General features: G+C 39.6%; 1 protein-coding gene across 5 annotated transcripts in view; it reads left to right on the top strand.

Annotated features, from left to right (window-relative positions):
- The window catches only part of LOC135703884 (uncharacterized), a 39,038-nt gene extending 16,319 nt beyond the window's left edge, over positions 1-22,719 (top strand). For 3 of the 5 annotated variants that reach the window (XM_065225246.1, XM_065225247.1, XM_065225249.1), the window contains exons 3-8: positions 2,013-2,210; positions 2,277-2,372; positions 19,342-19,440; positions 19,501-19,632; positions 19,930-20,212; positions 20,282-22,719. In XM_065225246.1, coding sequence (XP_065081318.1) covers positions 2,013-2,210; positions 2,277-2,372; positions 19,342-19,440; positions 19,501-19,632; positions 19,930-20,212; positions 20,282-20,472 — 999 coding nt within the window. In that variant the 3' untranslated portion in view covers positions 20,473-22,719. The remainder of the gene's footprint in view (positions 1-2,012; positions 2,211-2,276; positions 2,373-19,341; positions 19,441-19,500; positions 19,633-19,929; positions 20,213-20,281) is intronic. The other 2 variants (XM_065225251.1, XM_065225250.1) reach the window with 2 other exon arrangements.
- The last annotated feature ends 2,968 nt before the right edge of the window (positions 22,720-25,687 follow it).

Raw genomic sequence — 25,687 nt, 5'->3', positions numbered from 1 at the left:
AGGAGTATGCATTTTACAAGATTCCGCTAGCATGTCCAAGGAAGGACTCTATAGATATGATTACTTTCATCGGCGGAGATTAGCTTCATAATGTACTTCCAACCGTCTGTAGCTCATACTACTACATACTACCTAAGAGGAAGAGGTGACAATTGACTTCTTCCTCTTTTATTATTTTTTATTATGAGATAAAGCGCATTGATTTTCATTTGGTTTCTGTTCCCATGGGCCAATCTCAAGCTCCTTCACATTATAGAGTTATATTTTAAATCGACTTTATTCAAAATAAGATATAAAACGTAATAACATTTGGTTGGAGGGACATGTATGTAAAAGAAACAATATTTAAGTGTTAGGAAACACATGTTGATCGGAAATCCATATCTAATCATTCTCACGAACAGTTGTCACCGTTGGGATCGGAAACTAGTAACAGCAAGTTGAACGGGAACTTGATCGTAATTGTTTTGTGATATAAGTTGCTCGGTGGCCTTGTGGCGACCAATTTTGCTTACTGAGCAGAAAATCATGGGTTTAATTTCAAGCTCTATAATTTTTGTCTAATCAATACCAAACGAGGCGAAACAAAATTTTCAATTTCCAGCAATAACAATCAGAAACAGCGAATATTGTAATCAACTGAAAGATCTGAACCGCAAAACCTTTTTCCGCATATTAAATTTCCATAATGCTGTTTTCATAGCCAAACCCAAAAGTTTCGTGAAATTCCATGCAGTTACGTCGTATACAGCCTACCCTTATCTTTCCCCTATGAGAATACTAGAATTTCAAAAACGTCTTTTTCGAATAAATTTTAGGTCGAAAACAATTGTGATCATATAGGGTTACGGTATGTAATGTGGGTCTAGTCCTTTCATTCGGCCTATCACGCAAATAAATAATTAATTAAGGAATATTACACAAAAAATAAGGAAAATATTGATCACTGATGATTGATAAATGTGTACCACACACAAATCAATTTATATCACAACATTTCAATACATTTTCAGCTCTCGTAAGTAATAAAACTGGTTGAGAATATCACTCTGTTCGGAGTTTTTAGCCGCCATGACTTCTAAGGTTAAGATGGGAAGGTTGCACTGACGATCATCAAATGGCCTGATTATGGCATTTATTGAATGGAATTACCTGATAATACACACTAGACGTAAAACTCACAGTTACTGTTTGAATATTTTATGTTTATTTTAATTGTTTAACAACGTTTTCACAAGTAAATCATGGACCCAACTTTAGGGACACATTTCTTTTCTATGTTCCTAACTTTGGCCCATGAAATTCATTTGACAGCATATAGCAATAAGAGTAACGTCAACAATGTGGTTTGCATTTGGATGATAAGGAACGAACAGGAAGGGAGATTTTTTCTGCCAAATCTGTATAATGAACATCACAATGTTTTGATTTAGATATTCTGCGGTCGAAAGACGATAAGCGAAATTTTTAATTTTTAATTTTTAACTTGAGTGATTTAATGTAGTTTTCGTAAAATTTTCTCTAAGAAATGTTTTGAGGAATGAAGAGTATTAAGTTAACAGTGATAGTGATAAAAAAAAATACATAAGAAAACGTTACCAAGAGCGTTTTTTTTGAGAATCAAACAGGATAGGACGAAGTTGCATCCATAAATAGATCCAATTTGGGGACAATAGACCGATATTACATACATTTCCCTGGTGAGTTTTTGTCTTAAAAAAAGTAAGTTTTTCAACTTTTTGCGGTTCCTGATAGCAAACGACATGATAAGCATATCTAAGCATACCATTTAGCAGTAGAATATCGTTTGCAGGTAAATTAATTGATGAGTTATGATTAAAAACGTAATCTATGGCTGCATATTAGACCGAGGTTAGGGACGTATACCCTATATCCATTCATTAAATGTTCAAATATCTTTAGGAGATCTTCTACCGCCACACACACACACACACTCACATACACCTGCTGATGATGACTAACTTTTACTATCATCCCCCAAATACCCGCAGGATTTCGAGATAGCTGGCAGCAGAGCTGGTGAACTTTCAATCTCTCTCGAATCACCGTTGGGCACCTGCACATCCTGGGACTCGCATGCACATTATCGTCAAAGGATAGGGAATACACCGCTACCGTGGGGCGTTGCGCTACACTGCGACGCCTCACATCTGACCAGTCCCACGGGCATCGTGAGGATACTGTTGGTGGTAAGTCGAACGCTTTCGTTACACATTAACAGCTCAAAATTAACGTACTCTTCCCGCCGTTTTTAGATATCATCGGCAGCCTGTCTTGCTTGTGAATGTTCGGCCGGTACCGTACAAGTGGGGCTATTTTTACTGCCATTGATCGGTCGGTTAAGGTTGATGGTAAGTAATTGGATGATGTGTGTTCTAATTTTATGAAGGATGACTTGGATTGATAGTATGGTTATTTGTCTCAGTGTTTAATTCACCTAACGATGCTTTTGTCGAATCCACGCTTCAACACATTGTTTTTCATGGAGTTATAAGATGCATTATCAAATGCTCCTTCAATATCAATGAACGCTGCTAGTGACATTTTTGTTTATTCAAAAGATTTTTTTCTAGTTTTATAACAAGCGTGTGAAGAGCTGTTACTGTTGATTTACCAGCTTGATATGCATGGTGCAGATTCACTTGAATACATTTTATTTGCTTACTTTTAATGTTGTTGATTGGATTTGCCGCTCTTATTAGGTCGCACTTTCTCCCCAACATTGGTTTTGCGGTGACCGATAGGTGGATTTATATTCGCTTGGAGATTAATTTCTCTGTATCCCTGCGCTGATCCTGTATTTGTCACTCGATCATCGTTTGTGCTCTCGTTGACTGTATTTGTAGTATGACCAGAATCTAGTTTTTCACCCATGTCCTTGACACCACTGGATCCTGGGATTTTATCTGAATGATCTACACGGTAAGAAAACAGTACCCAACCCAACGTCCAGTTCACTTGTACCTTTTGACTAGTTTGTCTCTGCTTTGCTCCTTCTAATGTTGTCGAAAACTGAGGAGCAAAACCACCCAATAGGGGTAGTAAAGTGTGGAAACCCAACGTTTTTTTTTTTTTTTTTTTTTTTATAATGCGTTTATTTTTCCAGGCTCATTTGCCGTAGCTTTGCGGAGCCGATATTCATTGTTTAGATTACAAAGTTTCTTAAAACTAACGTTAGTAAAGCGGGGGCCGATTACTCGCGGCTATCTCGAGGTTAGGGGTAACACATTTTAACAAATGGATGGCAGGGTAGGGATTGAGAACACAAGGTTTGGAGAGCAATGTGCTCTTGATCTCGAACTAAGCGACCAACTGATGAAAAAGACAAACATGGGGGTACACCGATGGGCAGCTAACAACTTGGGGGAACACAAGATGACACTAACTACTAAATCCTCAGATCGATCCGTTTTAAAAACACATAAATTAAATTAAAATATTCGAGATCTCGGCTCGCCAAGATGTCTCTAATGGGCCGCAAAGGTTGTTTTCCTCGGGCCCTGAGGCATGCGGATAACTCGGATCTAGCAACACAATGTAAAGTGCATGACCAAAGCAGGTGGTCGATATCGTGATAGCCACTACCACAAGCGCACAAATTGCTGCCTGCGAGCCCGATTCGGAAGAAATGCGAGTCTAACGAGTAGTGATTGGACATGAGCCTTGATATGACCCGTATAAAGTCACGGCTCATGTCCAATCCTTTGAACCATGGCTTGTTCGACACCTGTGGGAGAATAGAATGTAACCATCTTCCCAGATCACTCTCATTCCATTTTTGTTGCCAGTTGGTGAGGACGTGCTGACGGGTAATTGAGAAAAATTCCGCAAAGGCGATTTGTCGATCAAAAATATCGCCTTCCATAGCGCCCACCTTAGCTAGCGAGTCCGCTTTCTCATTACCTGGAATTGAGCAGTGAGATGGGACCCAAACTAAGGTGATAGTATAGGAGCAGTTAGATAAAGTACTCAATTTTGCTCGGATTTCGGTAAGGAAATACGAGGAGTGCTTCATCGGCCTCATTGATCGAATAGCCTCCAACGAGCTAAGGCTATCTGTAAAAATAAAATAGTGATCAGATGGTAGTGAGGCAATTTGCTCTACTGCGTAGAATATGGCTGCTAGTTCCGCAACGTATACGGAACAGGGTTTTTGCAGTTGATATGAGGCGCTATGAAATTCGTTGAATACTCCAAATCCAGTGGAAGCGTTTATAGTTGACCCATCTGTGAAAAAACTCTTATTGTTACTGACATGGTGGTACTTGTTTGCAAAAAATAAGGGAACAACCATCGACCGATGGTGATCTGGTATTCCACGGATTTCTTGCAACATGGTCAGATCAAAATTTACAGAGGAACTGTAAAAGTCTTGGAGGCAAACACGAGTGGAATTGAATGAAGAAGGGCCAATCTCCATCGTCATGTACTCGTAATAGAGACTCATGAATCTTGTTTGAGGATTTCTGTCGAGCAGCTTCTCAAAGTTTTCTATTACCAATGGATTCATTGCTTCACAACGGATAAGAAACCGGAAGGACAGTTCCGCGAAACGATCTGTCAGTGGGAGAACACCCGCGAGTACTTCGAGGCTCATCGTATGCGTCGAGTGCATACAGCCAAGTGCGATTCGGAGGCAACGGTATTGAACCCGTTGCAGCTTCAAGATATGTGTTTTCGCCGCGGATTGAAAGCAGAAGCTACCGTACTCTAGAACCAACAAGATGGTTGTTCGATATAACCTGATCAGATCTTCCGGGTGTGCTCCCCACCAAGTTCCGGTAATTGTACGAAGAAAATTGATTCTTTGTTGGCATTTTTGTTTCACATACGCAATATGTTTTCCCCACGTGCTTTTGGAATCGAACCAGCCACCTAAATACTTGAAAGATATACTTTGAGTGATTGTTCTACCCTTTTAGTTGAAGCTGTAACTGTGCAGGATGATGCTTCCTAGAAAAAACAACCAACTCAGTTTTCTCCGGAGAGAATTCGATACCCAGCTTCATAGCCCAAGTAGACAAATTGTCTAAGGTATCTTGCAATGGTCCTTGCAGGTCCGGTGCACTTGGCCCTATAACGGACACAACCCCGTCATCTGCAAGCTGCCTTAGCGAGCAATTTTCATCAAGACAACCATCAATGTCTTTTACATAGAAATTATAAAGAAGGGGGCTTAAACATGAGCCCTGGGGGAGACCCATGTAACTAATTCGTGAAGTTGTCGAGTTTCCATGAGAAAAGCTCATATATTTCTCAGACAACAAGTTGCTCAAATAGTTGTTCATAATTGGTGAAAGCCCACTATCGTGGAGATTATTCGAAAGGACATCGATACAAACAGAATCAAAAGCCCCCTTAATGTCCAAGAAAACTGAACCCATTTGCTGTTTTTGCGCATAGGCCAGTTGAATTTCAGTTGAAAGCAACGCAAGACAGTCGCTCGTTCCTTTGCCTCTCCGAAATCCAAATTGCCTATCTGAAAGTAAACCATTCGACTCGACCCATTTGTCTAGACGAAAAAGAATCATTTTCTCCAACAATTTCCGTATACAGGGCAACATCGCGATGGGACGATACGAGTTATAATCCGACGCGGGTTTACCGGGTTTTCGAATGGCAGCACAATTAATCATCAATAAAAAAAGCGAAATGAGCAATGAAAAATCTCAAATTGGCCACTAAATACTACAGGGGTGCACCAATAAACAAAAAACAAGTTGCAATAGAAATGAAGAAAAAGGCAATAAACAAATTAAAAGCTTCTTTTTATAATTTGAATGTGAGCGGTAAAAATGGCAAAAAGGGCAATAGTAAATAAAATACGCTCAATTATATAAGGATGAATCTCCACTAAATTAGGAAATTTGAGCACTAAATAACTAACTTTCGTCACCTGCAGTTGAAGATATTTTCCCATAAAAGTGGCAAAATGAGTAATGTCATATTGAATAACCGCAATAAATAAATCTAAAATATCCCACACAAAGCGCACAGTTATCACTGTTTTAATCCAATTATGCTGTAAAATCGTGATTATTTCCCCAAGAAAAAAAAAATGAAAATATCTTTTACAAACTGAAAAAGTTCCAGGGACCAGAAGATAAATGTATGCTTGAACATGAGGATGAGCCATCGTAAAATATGAATCGTTCTTAAAGAAAAGAAAATAATTCATGCAGGAAAGTAAAAATGAGCAATTAAAAACGAACACTGCGCAATATAAAATAAAACAAAATTCCAATGATATTCAGGAAATATTCCTTTAAATTGAAAGTTTATGAGCCAATAACCCAGATCAATTTCCATATGGTATTTTCAAGACAGCAATAAGTAGTGATACTGTGTCTTGGCTAACAAAGTCGATGTCGATAAAGAAGATTGACGAATGGGGGCCTCATTGAAAAAGGTACCATTAAACAAAATCAAAAGAGCACTAAAAACAGCTGTTTGAGCAATATATACGTCTCAAAAGAGCACTAGAAAATGCCATTTGAGCAATATAAAGGTAAAAAAAGACACAAAAAGCACAATTAATGTCCCAGGGAAAATTTCAAAAACGCTCAACAAAAAATAAGAAATTAGCAAGAAACGTATAAAATTAGCACTCTGAAAAATAATTTGAGCAATTTATAGGCCATGAAGGTCACTAAGAATGAAAACAATATCTTTTGAAAACCTGCAAATCTTCATCGAACCATAGACAAACAGACATAACACTCGCATCTTGTACATCGAACACGCATTTAACGGTCAATTTAAATATGTGTTAGTTGATAACACCTCCGCCGGTGGTGCCCATAGTTAATTTCCTTGCGTTTGACGTTTACACATGTACAAGATGTACAAGATGCGAGTGTTATGTCTGTTTGTCTATGGTTCGATGAAGATTTGCAGGTTTTTAAAAGATATTGTTTTCGTTCTTAGTGACCTTCATGGCCAATAAAATGCTCAATTTATTTTTCTGAGTGCTAATTTTATACGTTTCTTGCTCATTTCTTATTTTTTGTTGAGCGTTTTTGAAATTTTCCCTGGGACATTCACTGTGCTTTTTGTGTCTTTTTTTACCTTTATATTGCTCAAATGGCATTTTCTAGTGCTCTTTTGTGACGTATATATTGCTCAAACAGCTGTTTTTAGTGCTCTTTTGATTTTGTTTAATGGTACCTTTTTCAATGAGACCCACATTCGTTAATCTTCTTTATCGACATCGACTTTGTTAGCCAAGACACAGTATCACTGCTTATCACTGTTTTGAAAATACCATATGGAAATTGATCTGGGTTATTGGCTCATAAACTTTCAATTTAAAGGAATATTTCCTGAATATCATTGGAATTTTGTTTTATTTTATATTGCGCAGTGTTCGTTTTTAATTGCTCATTTTTACTTTCCTGCATGAATTATTTTCTTTTCTTTAAGAACGATTCATATTTTACGATGGCTCATCCTCATGTTCAAGCATACATTTATCTTCTGGTCCCTGGAACTTTTTCAGTTTGTATAAGATATTTTCATTTTTTTTCTTGGGGAAATAATCACGATTTTACAGCATAATTGGATTAAAACAGTGATAACTGTGCGCTTTGTGTGGGATATTTTAGATTTATTTATTGCGGTTATTCAATATGACATTACTCATTTTGCCACTTTTATGGGAAAATATCTTCAACTGCAGGTGACGAAAGTGAGTTATTTAGTGCTCAAATTTCCTAATTTAGTGGAGATTCATCCTTATATAATTGAGCGTATTTTATTTACTATTGCCCTTTTTGCCATTTTTACCGCTCACATTCAAATTATAAAAAGAAGCTTTTAATTTGTTTATTGCCTTTTTCTTCATTTCTATTGCAACTTGTTTTTTGTTTATTGGTGCACCCCTGTAGTATTTAGTGGCCAATTTGAGATTTTTTATTGCTTGTGCTTTGTTAATTAGGGTACGTATATATTTTAGTCGTTTTCGAATGGCGATAACTCTTACTTGCCTCCAGTCATCCGGAACAATGTTGTGCTCCAGAAATTGATTGAATAAGTTCAACAAGCGTCTCTTCGTGACGTCTGGGAGATTTTTAAGCAAGTTGAACTTGATTCTATCCATTCCTGGAGCTGAATTGTTACATGAAAGGAGAGCAAGTGAGAATTCCACCATCGAAAACGGGGAATCTATTTCGTTATTACCCGACGGACGATCACGAACGTTGGTTTGAACCGACACCGAATCCGGGCAAACTTTCCGCGCGAAGCTGAATATCCAACTGTCCGAGTACTCCTTGTCTTCGTTAATCGGTGATGATGCGTTTCGCATTCTCCTGCCGACATTCCAGAGTGTTCTCATGGAAGTCTCTCGCGACAAACCATCGACGAACCGACGCCAGTAACCGCGTTTTTTGGCTTTAGTCAAGCCCTTAAAGGTTTTCTCGAGGTCGGTGTACCGCTCGAAATCCTCGACCTTACCGTGTTTGCGGAAGCGTTTAAACGCGGCGGACTTCTCGCTGTTCGCGTCGGTGCATTCCTTATCCCACCACGGGGTGGGAGGTCGCTTCCGAACGGAAACACCCGGAATACGTTTCGTCTGTGCTCGCAGCGCGCAATCGATGATGACACGTCGAAGTACGTCAACCGATTGACTGGCATCAAGAACCGAGGTCGCGAATTTTCGCCAGTCAATGTTTTTCGTAAGATCGTACGCGATGTCGACCGAGCGTGTATAAGATGAACCATTGGTAATAGAAATTTTGATTGGCAAATGGTCACTACCGTAGGGATCTTGAATTACTTTCCACGAGCAATCCAACGATAGTGAACTCGAACAAAGTGAGAGGTCTAATCTGCTTATTTTTGCTGGAGGTTTGGCTACTCGTGTTGCTTCCCCGGTGTTCAGAATTGTCATTTTGAAGAAGTCGCACATGTCGTATATCAAGGTTGAGCGGTTGTCGTCGTACAGTTCCCCCCAGCCTGTACCGTGAGAGTTAAAATCTCCCAAGATCAATCGTGGCTCCGGCATAGCCGTGCAGATATCCGAGAAACTTTGACGAGAAATCGCAGTTCGCGGTGGAAGATATACTGAGGCAATACCACAGACAAACAGACGTAACTCTTTGAAATAGTTTTTCTTGAAAACATAGTATCTCAAAACATAGGACCTCAGTAGCGACATCTTTCAGGCTTCTCGCGGAAAACAAGCTTGCTCGCTAACTCGCAAACAATATTGTATAAAAGTTCTATAATATGCATAGAAACGTCAAAGTGATCCGATGCCAGCGCTGCGGCGAGTAGTTCGCGGAACTGATAATATTCAAATCAACCGTTAAATGCGTGAACGAAGATACACAATGAAGAGTTACGTCTGTTTGTCTGTGGCAATACTGAGGCATTTACCTCGAATATTAACCTGACCAGATCGATTCTGTAGAAGGAATGGAGCTTGTTGATCCCCAGAAGCACCCCTCCATACGAATCTGCCCGATCAAGGCGAATAATGTTGAAATCGTGGAAAGCAAGATCGTTGTCTGAAGAGAGCCATGTTTCACAAAGGGCAAATGCATCAGAAAGTAAATTGTTAACTAAAAATTTAAATGTGTCAAGTTTTGGCATAAGACTTCTACAGTTCCACTGAAGAACAGAGATCATATCCCCGACCTCATTCGGAGAATTATCCATCAAAGGATATGATCGATGCAAGGAAGGACCACCTAGAAGCTAGTTGCTTCAAAAGAGTTTTCACCATTGGCAGCACTAAATTAATAATGCTCCTCGTTGAGTCAGAGATATTGAATATATTGAAGAAGCTATCCACAATACCAGAAAACGTGAACATGGGGGCATGTTCTTGATGATTATTCAGCTGATTTTCTGGCCGAAAAACTGGGACATCTGGGGTTTTAGATGATCCTGGAAGTGACGGAAAGTTTTTGTCATAATTACAAGTTTGAAAACCCGGTGGAATGGGCTCCGGTGCATTTCCGTTACCTCTTGATTTTTCCAAGGTGGAAGGGTGGTCCGTACGAGTGGCCTTACGAGGCTTTTCGGTGTTGTGTTTTTTTGCTCGTTTTCTCGTATTGCCTTTAAAGACAAACGGACTACCCTCACCGACCTCTGAGTTAGAGTCTAGACCATCAACTGGCAAAATGGAGAACGTGTTACTGCTTTTTGGTGTGGTCTGAGAAGATGAAGCGGTATTCTTCAAGAGTTCTGCTAGTGTTCTCTTGGAGCGAGCTTGCAGAGACCGCTTAAGTTTTTCTCCCTGCTGTTTGTACCGCGGGCAGTCAGTCAGGGTATGCAGGCTTTCCTTGCAGTACACGCATTTTTGAGGAGCACCGCAAGGGCCCTCTTGATGTTGCTCGCCACACTGATCACAGCGTGGTTTGTTCGAGCAGTAGTCCGATGTATGACCAAGTTGTTTACATTTCGAGCAGTTCATTACCCGAGGTACAAACAGACGTATAGGTAGCCGAACCTTGCCAATAGCGACGTAGTGAGATAAAGCTGAACCCGAAAAGGTCACACGAAACGAGTTTGACAAGGAATAAGTTTTTTTGGAGCCTACTACGGATACTGACTGCATTTGAAGGCAGTCCAATATCTTCACCTTCGGCAGAGCACGGTTTTTAAAGATTCCGAAGGAATCGGGACCCAAGAAATCGTCACTAGTCAAACTCGCTTCGGTGACCACTCCTTCAATTTCTACCTCACTACTGGGTATGTAGACTCGGTATTCCAATGAAAAGAGCTCGCACGCAACAATTTGGTTAGCCTGCTTCCGGTCATCAACGGTAACGCGCAGTTTTATTGGTGTTACCTTGAAAATATCGGTAACGGCCGAAAAATGTGTTGTTAGATCCTTAGAGATCCTCGGAATGTTCAAAGGTTTTTGTTTGGGCCGGAAAAAAACAACCCATGGGCCTTTCGAAGCTTCTGGGTAAGCCTTTAGGCGGGGGAGCGCAGAGGTTTTCGGGGGCAATGGTAGGGGGGGTGCAGGTGGGCGAAGAGGAGATGGTGGGGGAGAGGGTTGTGGGCGATACCTTTTCTTGGGATATGCTCCAGTATTTTTGCTGGAGAGCGAGTCAACTGGAACGTCAAGGGTTTCCATTTCCACAACTTCCTCGAGACTTTCGTGTGAGGTGGAATTAAGAGTTTCGTCGTCTGAGATGGCAAGCGACCATCCCCCGCCTTTATCATTTTCATCCATTGCGGTTAAATATCGCCGCAATGGTGTTTTTAATAAATATTTTACAAATAATTACAATAATTTCAAAAAGTATCAAAAATAAAAAAAAATAAAATGCAAAAAAAAATATATAAAAAATACAAAAAAAATTGATATAGTTTTACTCTACTAAAGAGTAACACAAAAGAAAGAAAAAAAAACAAGAAAAAGAAAAAAAAATATATACGAAAAAAATTTTTTTTTGGATCACCCTAACTATGCTCTACTTAAAAATAGTACGAGAAAAAAAAAACAAGAAAAAAAAATTATGGATATATACTATTTACAAAATTTTGGATCACCCTAATTATGACCCAACCTAATCTAATATGTATTGGACCATGCGGGGAGATGCGATACTGGTGAAAACAAAGCGACACGTTATAGGGGAGAATGGTATACAACGCACCCCCTGGGCAGAACGCACCAGCGGACTTTCATTTGTGTTTTTCATGGCTTTTACGTAACTATGTTGTTGTCTTATCAAGCAGCACTTCTAGCATAGCATCTGAATTAAAAATCCTGCATGATAAATCCTAGAATTGGATTAAAAATTCCAAGAAAAACTAAAAACAAAATGAAAAAGTGCGTCTTACCCCGGGGGTGCGTTATGTACTGTTCTCCCCTACCTATTGCACTGAGGCGGCAGATGACTGGTGCGATGCTATTGTTCGCCCCAACGGCTGTTGGGTCGATACCCTTGTAGCTGGTATGCCTCGGTCGCCTCGGTAGGCAATTTAACGTGCTTTCGTTGTTGCTTCAATGGGATGATGTGATGATGCGATGATGATGAGTTAAAGCTGGACCGTAATCAAAGCGCTCGGCGTATGACTAACGGCTTCCTCACTCGCGCACTAGTTGTCTTAACACTATGCCAACTAACTTTGGCGAGAAAAAACCCTCGCGTGGGGAAAAACTCAAAAACTCAAATACTAGTGTCGTACAACGAGACCGATGCGACTTGACCGGCTCAGCGTGCGAGACGGAATGAAACCCAACGTTGTGTACAATCATATTTACCTACATTTGGGTACAACTAACTTACTTTTGCGTTGAAAGCTAGTGGAAAATTCCATTTACGAAGTAAATGAAAACTACTTTGACCCGCTTTACCTACTTTTAGGTTCCTGCACTATAGTGACGAGATTAGTGAAAAGAACTTACTTTTAAGTACTTTTTACTTACCGTGTTCGACCATTCTGTTATCATCAGTTTCCTCGTGGGTCTTATCGGTTCTGGTCTCCCACGATCATTTGATTAATTTCTGTGAGCCAGATTTCTCTCCTGGAATTTTTTCCTAATTTGGGCGTTTCCAAATTTAAAATCCAGCACAAAGTCGCAATCTTTGATAGAGTTCTTAGAAACTCCATCCACAGTGAAGATTAATTCAACGTGTTGTTGGTTTATAGTCTTACGCTGGAGTATTCTCCATGCATCCACTATTAACCCATCGTTTTGGTTCGTTTTGGTGCTATTATGACATACCTTCGTTGATGTCTTCAGCACTCCATGGAAAGAACCCAATGAGTATTTCTGGACGACGGATGCAGTTTTCCTCCACCACAGTAAGTTCCGGCCCAGTCCAGGGTTTTAAAGTAGGAATTATGCTACACAACCAGTCTGCTGGACCGAGGATGATCTTGAAACAAGGAAAAATGAGTTAGTTAGCCTTCATCTATGTGATCCCTAAACTTCTATTCGTTGTTCCCTAGTTTGAAGTGGTTAAGACTAGGGTTCTGATGCATGGTCATTATCGGTGTCATTCTTTAATTTTGTTGCTAAGGAATCCAATTTTGACTGACAAAGGGGTGCGCCTTTGAAGGGTGCCAACACTCCGAAGGGTATAAATAGCGAGACCTTTCAATTAGAATCGATTCCTTGCGATGAAGGCAAGAATGAAAACTGTATCAAAACCGAATACTTCATCATTTCGCAATAGTGATGAAGTAATACGACATTCACTAAACTAAGGACACGGGATATACTACAATAGATCAAATTACTGGTCGCAGTAGTTTTATGTCCCGAACAGAGGAAAAAAAAATGTTTATGCTACTTTATAATCAGAAGAAGAAAATTCCTATTAGCGAGTGCAATGTAAACGGCAAAACTTGAGAATTATAACAAATTTTGTTAAACTTATATTTAGCCACGCTTCTTTTACGTCAGTGAAGCAAGATTGCAGAGAGTGAAAGGTGTTGAGAACACACGATTTATTTTTACCTCAGTTGCCGGCGCCAGCGAACTAAGAAGGTTCTGCCTGGCATACACAGGTTAGCTTGCATCTACTCATTTTTCAACAGTAGATTTAGACTAGATGGTAAAGGCACTAGCCAAGATTGTTTAAACGTCTGGGTTCGAAGCCGTGTGGCAGCTATATAGACGCTTTTTGTGTTTGTGAAGCAGGCTAAAAGGAGGGAGAGGGGTGCTGTGGAGGGGAGGGGATTTTTTTTTTAAATATTTTAACAACAATCTAATAATAGAAAACACTCAAAAAATGTGTTCCCAAAAACCGTGTTAAAAAGTCCAGTTTATACCCTTTTTAGATTTTACCCTAATGGGTTATTTTGTAACAAGGTGTGTTAGAAATATGATATAACCCTAACAATAGTTGTTATATTCTTGATAGTACGTAGAAGATTTCTTATTACATTTTTTGTTATTTTAACTACTAACGGTACATGTTTTATAACACACCATGTTACGAATAATTTTATATCTCAGTAACACAGAGTGTTTTATTTCTGATACTTCCTTCTTCCCGACCAGAACGTTATAACAAAATTATATCATGATTATATCAACTTCTGATATACATAACAACCGTTGATATAACCTTGTTTTAGGAGCTCTGTGGTTAAAGAAGGAATGAGAAATCATCATGGTATTGGATATAAAATTGATACACAATTTGTAAGAATAAAATTTAAAACAAAATTGTAACTAAGTTTGTTAGCATTAGTAGCACGAAAAATGAAACGTTTTTTTTTTAATTTTTGTTTTGTTTTAGTCTTGAGCCGGTCGTATTGCTTAAATTTATTTAAAGGCTAAAGACAAGTTTTTCACATGGAATTGGGTCAATGTCCCTAATGTCAGCCTAACTATCCCTAATATTGGGCCCATAAATTAATTTAGAAGGCAAGCATTTTTTGATAATAATTCAAATTCATTTTTATTGTCCAGATGACGCTTTGTACTACGAAAAATTGAAGAACGGTAGATTTTTATTAGATCCATAGGCCAAAGTTAGTGCTTTTTCCCCTATATATATTTTTTATAGCATTCTCTTCTGATAGGGATGCCAGGAATTAAATAAATTATTACAGTCAACTCTCCCTTACTCGATCTCTCCTTAACTTGATTCTCCCTAACTCGATAGAAATCCAGGGGCCTCATTTCACAAGTCAAATCAAACTACCTATTGACAAAGCGACGGAATCAGAAAACATAAATTATCAGTTCAGTAGCGTTCTTTGAGCTACCTTTATAAATAATTATTTTGCAATTTGTGATATACAAATGTTTTTGATGATATACAAATTTAAATAATCAATGGAAAATTTCAACACTAACCGTCGAACATTAGCAATCAAAAATATCCTCGAATATATCTTCAACTTGAAATGGTGTGGGAGACAGATCACAAAGCATTACCAAACAAAATATGCAACACTGTATTAGAATTCAAATAATGCATATGCAATTAATGAATCACTTTCATCTTATTTTTGTGTTGTTACATATACTTAAATTAATTACATTCATATAGCTAAATTTAATGTTTATGCTGCCCCGTAACGTGGGTAGATCACCTTTTCGTGGTACGTTACGGGATGTAAGATCTACCACCGATTCCTAGTCTTGACTACTTCAAACTAGGGTAACAGGATTTTTCAGAAATCAAAAGAACACATCTTAGTCCTTGTTACTTTTTATGCCTTGTCGATAGTGATAAGTCCTCGGGTTGCCTGGACCGAGAATGATCTTGAAACAAGGAAAAATGAGTTAGTTAGTCTTCATCTATGTGATTCCTAATCTTCTATTCGTTGTTCCCTAGTTTGAAGTGGTTAAGACTAGGGTTCTGATGCATGGTCATTATCGGTGTCATTCTTTAATCTTGTTGCTAAGGAATCCAATTTTGACTGACAAAGGGGCGCGCCTTTGAAGGGTGTTCCAACACTCCGAAGGGTATAAATAGCGATACCTTTCAATTAGAATCGATTCCTAACGATGACGGCAAGAATGACAACTGTATCAAAACCGAATACTTCATCATTTCTCAATAGTGAGGAAGTAATACGACATGCACTAAACTAAGGACTCGGGATATACTACAATAGATCAAATTACTGGTCGCAGTAGTTTTATGTCCCGAACAGAGGAGAAACAAAAAATGTTTATGCTACTTTATAATCAGAAGAAAAAATTCCTATTAGTGAGTGCAATGTAAACGGCAAAACTTGAGAATTATAACAAATTTTGTTACACATATATTTAGCCACGCTTCTTTTACGTCAGTGAAGCAAGATTGCAGAGAGTGAGAGGTGTTGAGAACACACGATTTATTTTTACCTCAGTTGCCGGCGCCAGCGAACTAAGAAGGTTCTGCCTGGCATACACAGGTTAGCTTGCATCTACTCATTTTTCAACAGTAGATTTAGACTAGATGGTAAAGGCACTAGCCAAGATTGTTTAAACGTCTGGGTTCGAAGCCGTGTGGCAGCTATATAGACGCTTTTTGTGTTTGTAAAGCAGGCTAAAAGGAGGGAGAAGGGTGCTGTGGAGGGGAGGGGATTTTTTTTAAAATATTTTAACAACAATCTAATAATAGAAAACACTCAAAAAATTTGTTACCCAAAAACCGTGTTAAAAAGTCCAGTTTATACCCTTTTTAGATTTTACCCTAATGGGTTATTTTGTAACAAGCTGTGTTAGAAATATGATATAACCCTAACAATAGCTGTTATATTCTTGATAGTACGTAGAAGATTTCTTGTTACATTTTTTGTTATTTTAACTACTAACGGTACATGTTTTATAACAGACCATGTTACGAATAATTTTATATCTCAGTAACACAGAGTGTTTTATTTCTGATACTTCCTTCTGGTCGGGGATGGCCTCCATCTTGGATTTCAAAATGACATCTGGCATCGATTTCCAGCCTCTACACGTCATGACTTTTCCGAAAATATCCATATTGTAGCGTATGTGACAGTTTTTCTTGAACTGATGGCCGCCATCTTGGATTTCAAAATGGCGTCTGGAATCGATTTCCAGCCTCTACACGTCGTTCCCTTTCCGAAAATACCCATATTGTAGGGTATTTGACAGTTTTTCTTGAATCGATGACCGCCATCTTGGATTTTAAAATGACGTCCGAAATCGATTTACAGCCTCTCTACACGTTATCCCTATTCCGTTTCGTGTTCTCACATTGCACAGCAACATCTTATATGGACAAGCTTTCCAGAAATAACATATTAAGGAAGTTCATGTGCACACTAGCGCCGCGTAGTGAGAGAGTTTTTAAATAATATGACAACCATCCGAAAGAACTTGGTCACCTGAACAACTTTGCTCAAGACAGCAACGTTCTATATGGCCAGGTTCTCGAGATACAGTTGATATAGGAAGTTCACATGCACACTAACGCTGCGTAGTGAGAGAGTTCTGAACTAATATGGCCACCATCCGAAAGGACTTGGTCACTTGAACAACTTTGCTGAAAACAGTAACTTTCTATATGGCCAGGATCACGAAATATTGTATGTTGGACCTAGGATCCATATATTATAGCACCCGTCATAAAGGGTGATACGGTCAAAATTTGGTCAAGGGAAAACGCGTGTAAATCGGTGAAATCGTTTATTTAAAAAATCAAATTAAATTTCTTTTTCAAGTTCAATTAGTATAAAATTCAGGAAAAATATTCAGTTAGGCTTCCGCTTTTCCAAATCCGAATTGCCGGGCCTTACGCTTGACCCCTGCCATCAGATTTTGTACAGCCACCTTGTCCACCTTCTTCGCCGCAGAAAGCCAGTTTGCCTTGAACTGCTGCTCGCCCTTAGCAGTTTTTTTGGTCTTCTTTAGGTTCCGCTTGACAATAGCCCAGTATTTCTCAATTGGGCGGAGCTCTGGCGTGTTGGGAGGGTTCTTGTCCTTGGAAACCACCTGCACGTTGTTGGCGGCGTACCACTCCATGGCCTTTTTACCGTAATGGCAAGATGCCAAATCCGGCCAAAACAGTACGGAACAACCGTGTTTCTTCAGGAAAGGCAGCAGACGTTTATTCAAACACTCTTTCACGTAAATTTCTTGGTTGACAGTCCCGGAAGCTATGAAAATGCTGCTTTTCAAGCCACAGGTACAGATGGCTTGCCAAACCAGATATTTCTTTGCGAACTTTGACAGTTTCATGTGCTTGAAAACATCTGCTACCTTTCCCCTTCCTTTTGCCGTATAAAACTCCTGTCCCGGAAGCTGCTTGTAGTCGGCTTTGACGTAGGTTTCGTCGTCCATTACCACGCAGTCAAACTTCGTCAGCATCGTCGTGTACAGCCTCCGGGATCGCGCTTTGGCCGTCGTATTTTGTTTATCATCGCAATTTGGAGTCACTACCTTCTTGTAAGTCGATAGTCCGGCTCGTTTTTTGGCTCGATGCACGGTTGTAGACGACACACCCAGCTTATTTGCGGCATCTCGGAGAGAGAGGTTAGGGTTTCGCTTGAAACTACCGGCGACTCTCTTTGTCGTCTCAGCGGCTTCCGGTTTTCGATTTCCCCCCGATCCAGGCTTCCTGGCTGTCGACAAACGTTCCCCAAACACTTTAATTACATTTGTAACGGTTGATTTGGCAACTTTTAGCGATTTTGCCAACTTTGCGTGCGAGTAGCTCGGATTTTCGCGATGCGCGAGCAAAATTTTGATACGCTGCTCTTCTTGCTTGGACGGCATTTTGACAACTGAAGAGTGAATTCCAAAATCAAAATAGGAGCAACATTCTACACACACACACCTTCAAAATGAGGGGTGTTCAGGTTTTTTAAATGCAAAATTGAAAGAAATACGTCAAGTTGATATTGACCAAATTTTGACCGTATCACCCTTTAAGTAACATAAAAGTGAAGCGTCCCAAGCGGCGTAGTTCCCAATTAAAACTAAATCCAATGACACAGGCTTGTTGGTCTATCTCAGTACAACAACTTTGCCCAGGACAGCATAGCTCTATATATTGTAACAAATGAGATAATCCACCACAGCCCCCATTAGTGAAAATCCCATAAGCGGTGGGTATCCTTATTCGCGGTTCCTTATTCACGCCCCTGTTACCCCGGCAATAAGGATTCCTGACTGTACAGCTTTCCCTTGAAGAACGCGTTACCCACTGAGTTCTACCCATCGCTTTGTGTCGGTGGGTTTTTTAACCAAACGCTCTTAAACCGTTGAAACTCCGCCGAGAAAAAGTGGTGGGTGCAACTCAGTGGGTAACGCGTTCTTCGGGGCATAGCTGTATTTTGACTTGTGATATTGCGAAGTGAACTACGAAAAAGGACTCGTCACGGAGTCACCAAGGGAGTCTTATTTTCAATCTTCGAGAGCACAAATGTCAGATCTACAATCGTGAAACTGGAACTCTACAATTGCAGTAGCGTAATTTCATAATTGTTTGTTTCGTGGGAGCTGACATGTGTGAAATTTCAAGATAAGGCTTTCTTATAGCGAATTCGTTTATTATTGGGGTTGGAACCAGTTCCAACCCAGTGCGAAACCGAACCTTTTGTCAGTGCGAACCTCAACCTGAGCTAGGTTTTAAAAACAAACGATCAATCTGACGTTTGCAAGAAAACAAGCAGACCCGATCTCGATACCCGATCCAGGTTGGAACTGAATAATAAACGAATTCCCTATTAGAGAGTCGCCTTAAGAAAGCTTTCAATTACAACAACACGTTGAAGGCTGCCTCAAAGCTTCAATTGTGACGTAAAAGCCATGAAGAAGAATTCTTTGTTTGACGTTCACATTGGACAGCATATTGTTTTAGTCACAGAAATTAATTCTAGAAAGCGTGGCTGAAGTGTGTCCAAAACTAATGTCTACTTTCTTCTTTGCAGGTCTTTTGCGCCCTATTCTCGCTGTTAGTGACGTGTTTGATGCTATTTTTGGATATATCGCATATAGCATTAATGTTTCCCTTCAACTGGGGAAAATTGGTAAGTTTAAATCGTATACATTTTAATCAACTGGCTCTAATCTCGAAAATCTTATTCTAGAATGCATGGATGTACCTGACAATCGGTTTATTATTTCTCGTTGGTTCATCGTTGCTAATACACATGGTGTTTTTTGCTGAGGAATTTATGTGGGTGCCAAAGCATACCAAGGACACATTGTTCATATCAGCGGTAAGTTCTTTCGTGTTGTTCGATATCATTCGATGTTTTATTGATGCAGCCTAGTCAGTGAAGGCAGGGTATTACCGGTTCGGTCGAGGAAATATTTCGCGTTGGAAATTGTCTCGACTTTCCTGTGCTTGCCACACAATATACAATTTCAAGCATTCATTGACATAGAAAGCTCTCAATTAATAACTGTGGTAGTGCATCTAGGGTATTAAGTTGAGAGCCGACAAAACGCTCACTACAGATGCGTAAAAAGCCTAGGAAATGAAGAAGTTACACCTAAAACTTGCATCGTTCCAGATTATCGGTTACGTTTGCTCCATCGAAGCAGTGGTCCTGGCGGCACTAACGAAATGTCCCTCCCAGTATCGCCACGTGATCGACGACTACAGTGACATGTGCTTGGAGGAGCGCGAACTTAGTCCTATTTGTAGTAACGAGCTAACGAATATTGCAAACAACACTGCTACCGGTAATAACAACATTAACGCGACAGAGCTGTCGAATCATCGGAACTACAACAGCAAAACAGAAACGGGTGATATCGTGACACCAACGAGTAACCAGAATTCTTATATACCAGGTTAGTGGATTTTTTATTTGAAGTTGCTAGGCATTTGAGAAAAAAAAATCTGTTTTTTTGTTGTTTCAGTGAAACGTCCCGACCAAACGTATAATCAGCGTCCTACCTTAGGTAATATGCAGAAATCGAATCACCGCAACCGTCAGGGTTATCACTACCAACCAATTGCCTCAACCTCACGGCAAAGTCCCACGTTTGTCCTGGACGACGACGCCATCCCGGGACCGTCGAACCGATCGCTCGACTACTCCAGCGCGTGATAATTAGAGGTATTGTTCTTTTTCCCTATACATCCTAGTTTTTGCTCGTCTATAATCAGCGAAGCACTGCGTGAGAAACATAAGAAGCAAACATAGAAGTAGAAGTTCTACCTACACTTTTTCACTGAGGTGCATACGAAAGCCGAACAAAAGTTCATAGGATTATATAAAACCCGTATTTATTCGATCTATTTTCTCTACCGAACGGAACACATAATCGTCAGTACCTTTCGGAAGGCTACCGGTAACCTAACAGAACAGAAACATCAATGCAGTAGTGTGTAGGTCATCACATATGAGGTTAGTTTAAGGACTTTTCAGTTTGGTTACGTTCTTTGGTTCCCTAGGTTTGCCAAACCGTTTAGACATGCAGCGTTTCTCCACAAGGGAGTCAAACGAGTCAATAGTCTAGGTTCGATTTTTGTACAAAAAGTACTCTGATGCATTCACAAAGAAAAATGGCTGAGGAAATCAACTCAAGACGAGAATAGGGCAACAATAAAGGATATGAATTATATTAATTTAGCGCAACCAGAAGATTTCGTACAGTAATACAATTGAGACAGTAAAAGTAATAATGGTAAGCAAAGTAAATAGAGGAGAAACCGTTTTGGATAACCAGTTATTTCAAATTATGAGCCGAAGTATGGAAGATACTTAGAAGTGTATAATTTCGTAAAGCATTTATATTACCTAGCAGAGCAAACTAGTGGACAGGTTTTTAATATGACAAGAGATGAGAGAGTTGTAGATATCATTACGAATACGAACAATTTTTGCTATAAACGAGATTCATTAGCCACGCAGAATATACAATAAAAACTACCACAGTTGGTATTTGTGTGACAAGGAGACGCAACTTTACGAGGTTCCAAGAAGAAATAGAACAAGTTTAAGCGTTGTGAAATTTTTCTTATCAGTTACCAGCTTTCTCATTTGAAGTGTTTGAATTTTTTAGGCCATTAACATATCATATTAATTTGGTTAAAAAAATAGCGATACTCTAAATGAACAGATCACAATTTCTATATTTTCTCGCACAGTGGGCAAAAGTGGCGACCATTTTACGTTATCATTTCTCGGCAGCAGCAAAACAGACTTGGCACGCGCTCAAAATCACATGACTGCAGTACCATTTTGTGAATATTCTCGAATAGGACAGCTAGCTTGAAATAAGTATGTACCTTCGGCAGTGCAGTTCTCTGTAAATTCCGGAGCAACCTCTATCGTAGCATGTAGAAAAGTCAATTTAAAATTGTTCGATGGCAGAGATTTGTATTTTCCATCTCTGCACCATCCAATCAGAGCAACGTGTATCCATTAGAAGAGGCGAAACCTGCTTGAATACTTCCCGACTAAACGACATAACATAACGCCACATCCGTCCCAGTGCAACTATTTTATAGGATTTTTCAGATTTAGTTGAAACTTTCATCTACATCATAAAATCTCTCTGTAGAACGAGAGGAAAAGTGCGCAACTGAGTCAGTTTTTGGAGTATTTATCTTATCTGCCGTCCATATAGTAAAAAAAAAAAACGTAAACCGAACAGAACCGACATTAATTGAGTACCGAAGACAGAGCTAGTAGGTCGAATGAAGCTGAGAGATCCGCCCACTATTTTTCGACAACGTTAGAACAATCCGTTAGGACGAGTCACGCACAACGATCGGTTGGACAATAAAGAAATTTCCGTTTTCCGCGATCGCGTTTGTATTATACACTTAAATTTGCGTTGATCACCGTTTCAGGCTTCAACATCATTATCATCATCATCGTCATCATCATCATCGTCGTCACCATCATCATCATCGTCATCATGATACCATTCGAAGACAATAAAATATCGATTGAATTGGCAACACTGCGATGCTTCACGGTGCCCACTGTGCCCTCTTAACCTTGTAGGAACAACATTCAACTTTTTATTTTCCCTTACTTTATGTGGTGACATGATCACTTAGGTGAATCGGCATTTACTTCTCATTTTCTACACTGAAAACCATATGGTATTAAAGAAAGATCCCTGTACTAACTAACGACAGTTTCTACCTATATTCAACCGGAGAGTATTACTTTTACATAACGGAAGCAAGTTTTTTGCCTAACTCTTACCTAACTTACTCGCCATAGTTAACTAAGTTAAGTTTTCGTTACGACGAACGGACGACGGTTCCAGGTGAGTTTTATCATGGACAAAGTTTATCAACTGTTGGAATGCGGTGTTTCAAAATTAGGCGAAACGAAGTTCTTCTGAAATTGTGTCCGATTCTTATTTTTAGCTAAACTCGAATACAATCCCAAAATTTTTAGGAATTCAAAGTAAAACCTTCTGAAATGATATATAATACATGTAATGCGATTTGTTCATTTAACACATCGATGGCAGATAGTCGTTTGATTCGGACAATTCAATATTAACTTTATAAACGGATTGACAGATTTCTATCAGTCTGTTAGGTTTCTATCAGTCTATTAGGTACATTAATTATGATTATTTTGAAAATTTCAACTTACCGTTGGCAAATTTTGACTACTATGAATTCTAGAGCAACAAGGGAAAAGATCCCATGACTTAAATGCAACCAATTACTTTGAACATCAACACTCATATAAAAATTTCCATAAAAAGTGCTCAACGACGTGTTCGTAACATCATCCAAACTGTTTTTGGAATGGTTCAACCATTCGAGCTACCTTTCGTTTATGGTTTTGTGACATTTCATACGAATTAAGACCAGCCAATCCAAACACATAAAGCAACCAACGATACAGATAAATCGCTTGCTACGATTACCACGACAAACTCTCTCTCTCTGCAACACAGCTCGATCGGAGTGGTAGAAGGATAATGATTAACACACCTGTATCGTCTTCGGCTTTACTTCCTGAAACAGCTTGCCAACAATTTGGTCGTTTCCTTCCACCGGCATGAGCGAGCTGTGTTGCAGGAGCTGTTTGTTATGTAAAAGGAAGAAGATTATATCATTATTGCTTTCCATTTCGGACAAAGCGTTATCGTTCGGCTCGTTGATCGCTTGTCATTTTGTCATTTGGAGATATTTTTGATTCCATGATTAAGAATCATTCACTGCCTATAAAAGCATAACTGCCCATCTCAGCCTGATTGCCCATTCATATTCCAACTAAAATGGCAGATTTTACTGTGGTTTTGAAGCATTCTTAAAGCCCAAACTCATGGTATACAAGAGTATGATGAAACCAGAACAGTTATGCTTTTATGAGTGGTTTAGGTAAACCAACAGCAGTATCTGATAGAGATAGAGTAGCCCAACAAACATTTTCAGCTGTATAAGCCATCTTTTCCAGCGTCATGCTGAAATATAGCTACAGGTAGATGCTAATAAAATCAGTGCTAACATTTGAAAACGGCACAAAAGCCATTTGTAAACAAATGGTTTGTGGGCCCTTTACTCACTACTTGAAGTACACCCACGTGACACAACAGCAACATCGGGTAGGGGAAATTTTCCCCTTCCTGACGATGCTGTTGTTTTGCGTGGGCGTTCTTCGGGTAGCGAGTAAAGGGCCCACAAACCATTTGTTTACAAATGGTTTTTGCGCCGTTTTCAAATGTTAGCACTGAAATGGGTTTAGATAGCGTTTTCTCCAAGGGGTAATACACACACTCTGCACACTGTGCCGAAACACAGCATGGCACACTGTTTGGCACGTTAAGTAGAATACAAAAAAAATATAATGTAAAATGGCATCACTGTCAAGCGTTGACATTTTGCTAATCGTTTCTAAGAATGAATCCTTTGTTTACTCCAATGTAAAGCCCAATAAGTTCGTGGATTGTCACATGTCATGTCACATTTCGAAAATCTGTAAGTGTTTTCTGCCTCATGAATCCAATCAAACTAACAATACTCAGTCCATATAATTTGATTCGCTGTGAAAATCCAGCCTAACGTACTTCAGCTTAATGACCTAACACCGAACAATCAATAAAGACGAAACGGTTATCACAGGGGTTTTCGGCCAGGTTCGAATATCGGTTTTGCCGAGGATCTTCCGGTATAGAATTTTTCTCGTTTTCCCCCGAGTGTTTTCTCAGATAGTATTGCTTGTCATTAACGCCTAACGTGCCCCGTAACGTGGGTAGATCACCTTTTCATGGTACGTTACGGGATGTAAGATCTACCACCGATTCCTAAATAGTCCTGACTACTTCAAAGTAGGGGAAAATGATTTTTCAGTAATGCAAGGAACACATCTTAGTCCTTGTTACTTTTTATGCCTTGTTGATAGTGACAAGACTCGGCTTTGTCTACCGAGGATGATCTTGAAACAAGGTAAAAAAAAATGAGTTAGTTGTCTTCATCTACATTACTACATAAACTACATAAACACTGTTCCCTAGTTTGAAGTGGTTAAGACTAGGGTTCTGATGCATGGTCATTATCATTATCTGATGCATGATCATTATCATTCCTTAATTTTGTTGCTAAGGAATCCAATTTTGACCGACAAAGGGGCGCGCCTTTGGAGGGTGTTTCAACACTCTGAAGGGTATAAATAGCGGGACCTTTTAATTAGAGTCGGATCCTTGCGATAAATGCAAGCATGATAACTGTAAAAAAATCGAATACTTCATCATTTTTCAATAATGATGGAGTAATACGACATGCACTAAACTAAGGACACGGGATATACTACAATAGATCAAATTACTGGTCGCAGTGGTGTTAGGTCCCGAACAGAGGAAAAAAAATGCCTATTCTGCGAATCGTTTGACTCTGTTACTTGTGAGGTGAAAAAAGTCACGTCGTGTGACTATATGCAGGCCTATTCTACGAGTCGTGTGACTCTCTGTTACTAGTGAGGTGACACTCAATTTGATTTGCACGGAAATTCACCTCACTAGCTTAATTTGTTCATCGCAAGAGGCCCCGGTGCGATCGGTGGTCTTCCGATCGGTCAACTGTAAAGTCTTGATGAATTTAGAAAATTTGGCTCGCTACAGAGTGAGTTTTGGTGCGCTCAGCGGTTCCCGCTTGACGGCCCTGAGCAATTTGCTGTCTAGCCACAGCCTCGCAAGATCGTATGGACGTGCAGATGATCCTACTACCCTGTGCAACACAAGTTCCCAGATTCTAATTCGGCTCATACGAATACGAATACGAGTTTTCTAGTCTTATTACGAGTGTCACTTCACGGTGACATCGACGAAGAGATCGACTTTGCAAAC

The sequence above is a fragment of the Ochlerotatus camptorhynchus genome, unplaced genomic scaffold (genome assembly GCF_037179485.1).
Source record: "Ochlerotatus camptorhynchus isolate MF236.1 unplaced genomic scaffold, CSIRO-AGI_Acam_v1.1 ptg000222l, whole genome shotgun sequence".
In the NCBI taxonomy this organism is placed as follows: Eukaryota; Metazoa; Arthropoda; class Insecta; order Diptera; family Culicidae; genus Ochlerotatus; species Ochlerotatus camptorhynchus.
This window is presented reverse-complemented; position numbering and strand designations above follow the sequence as displayed.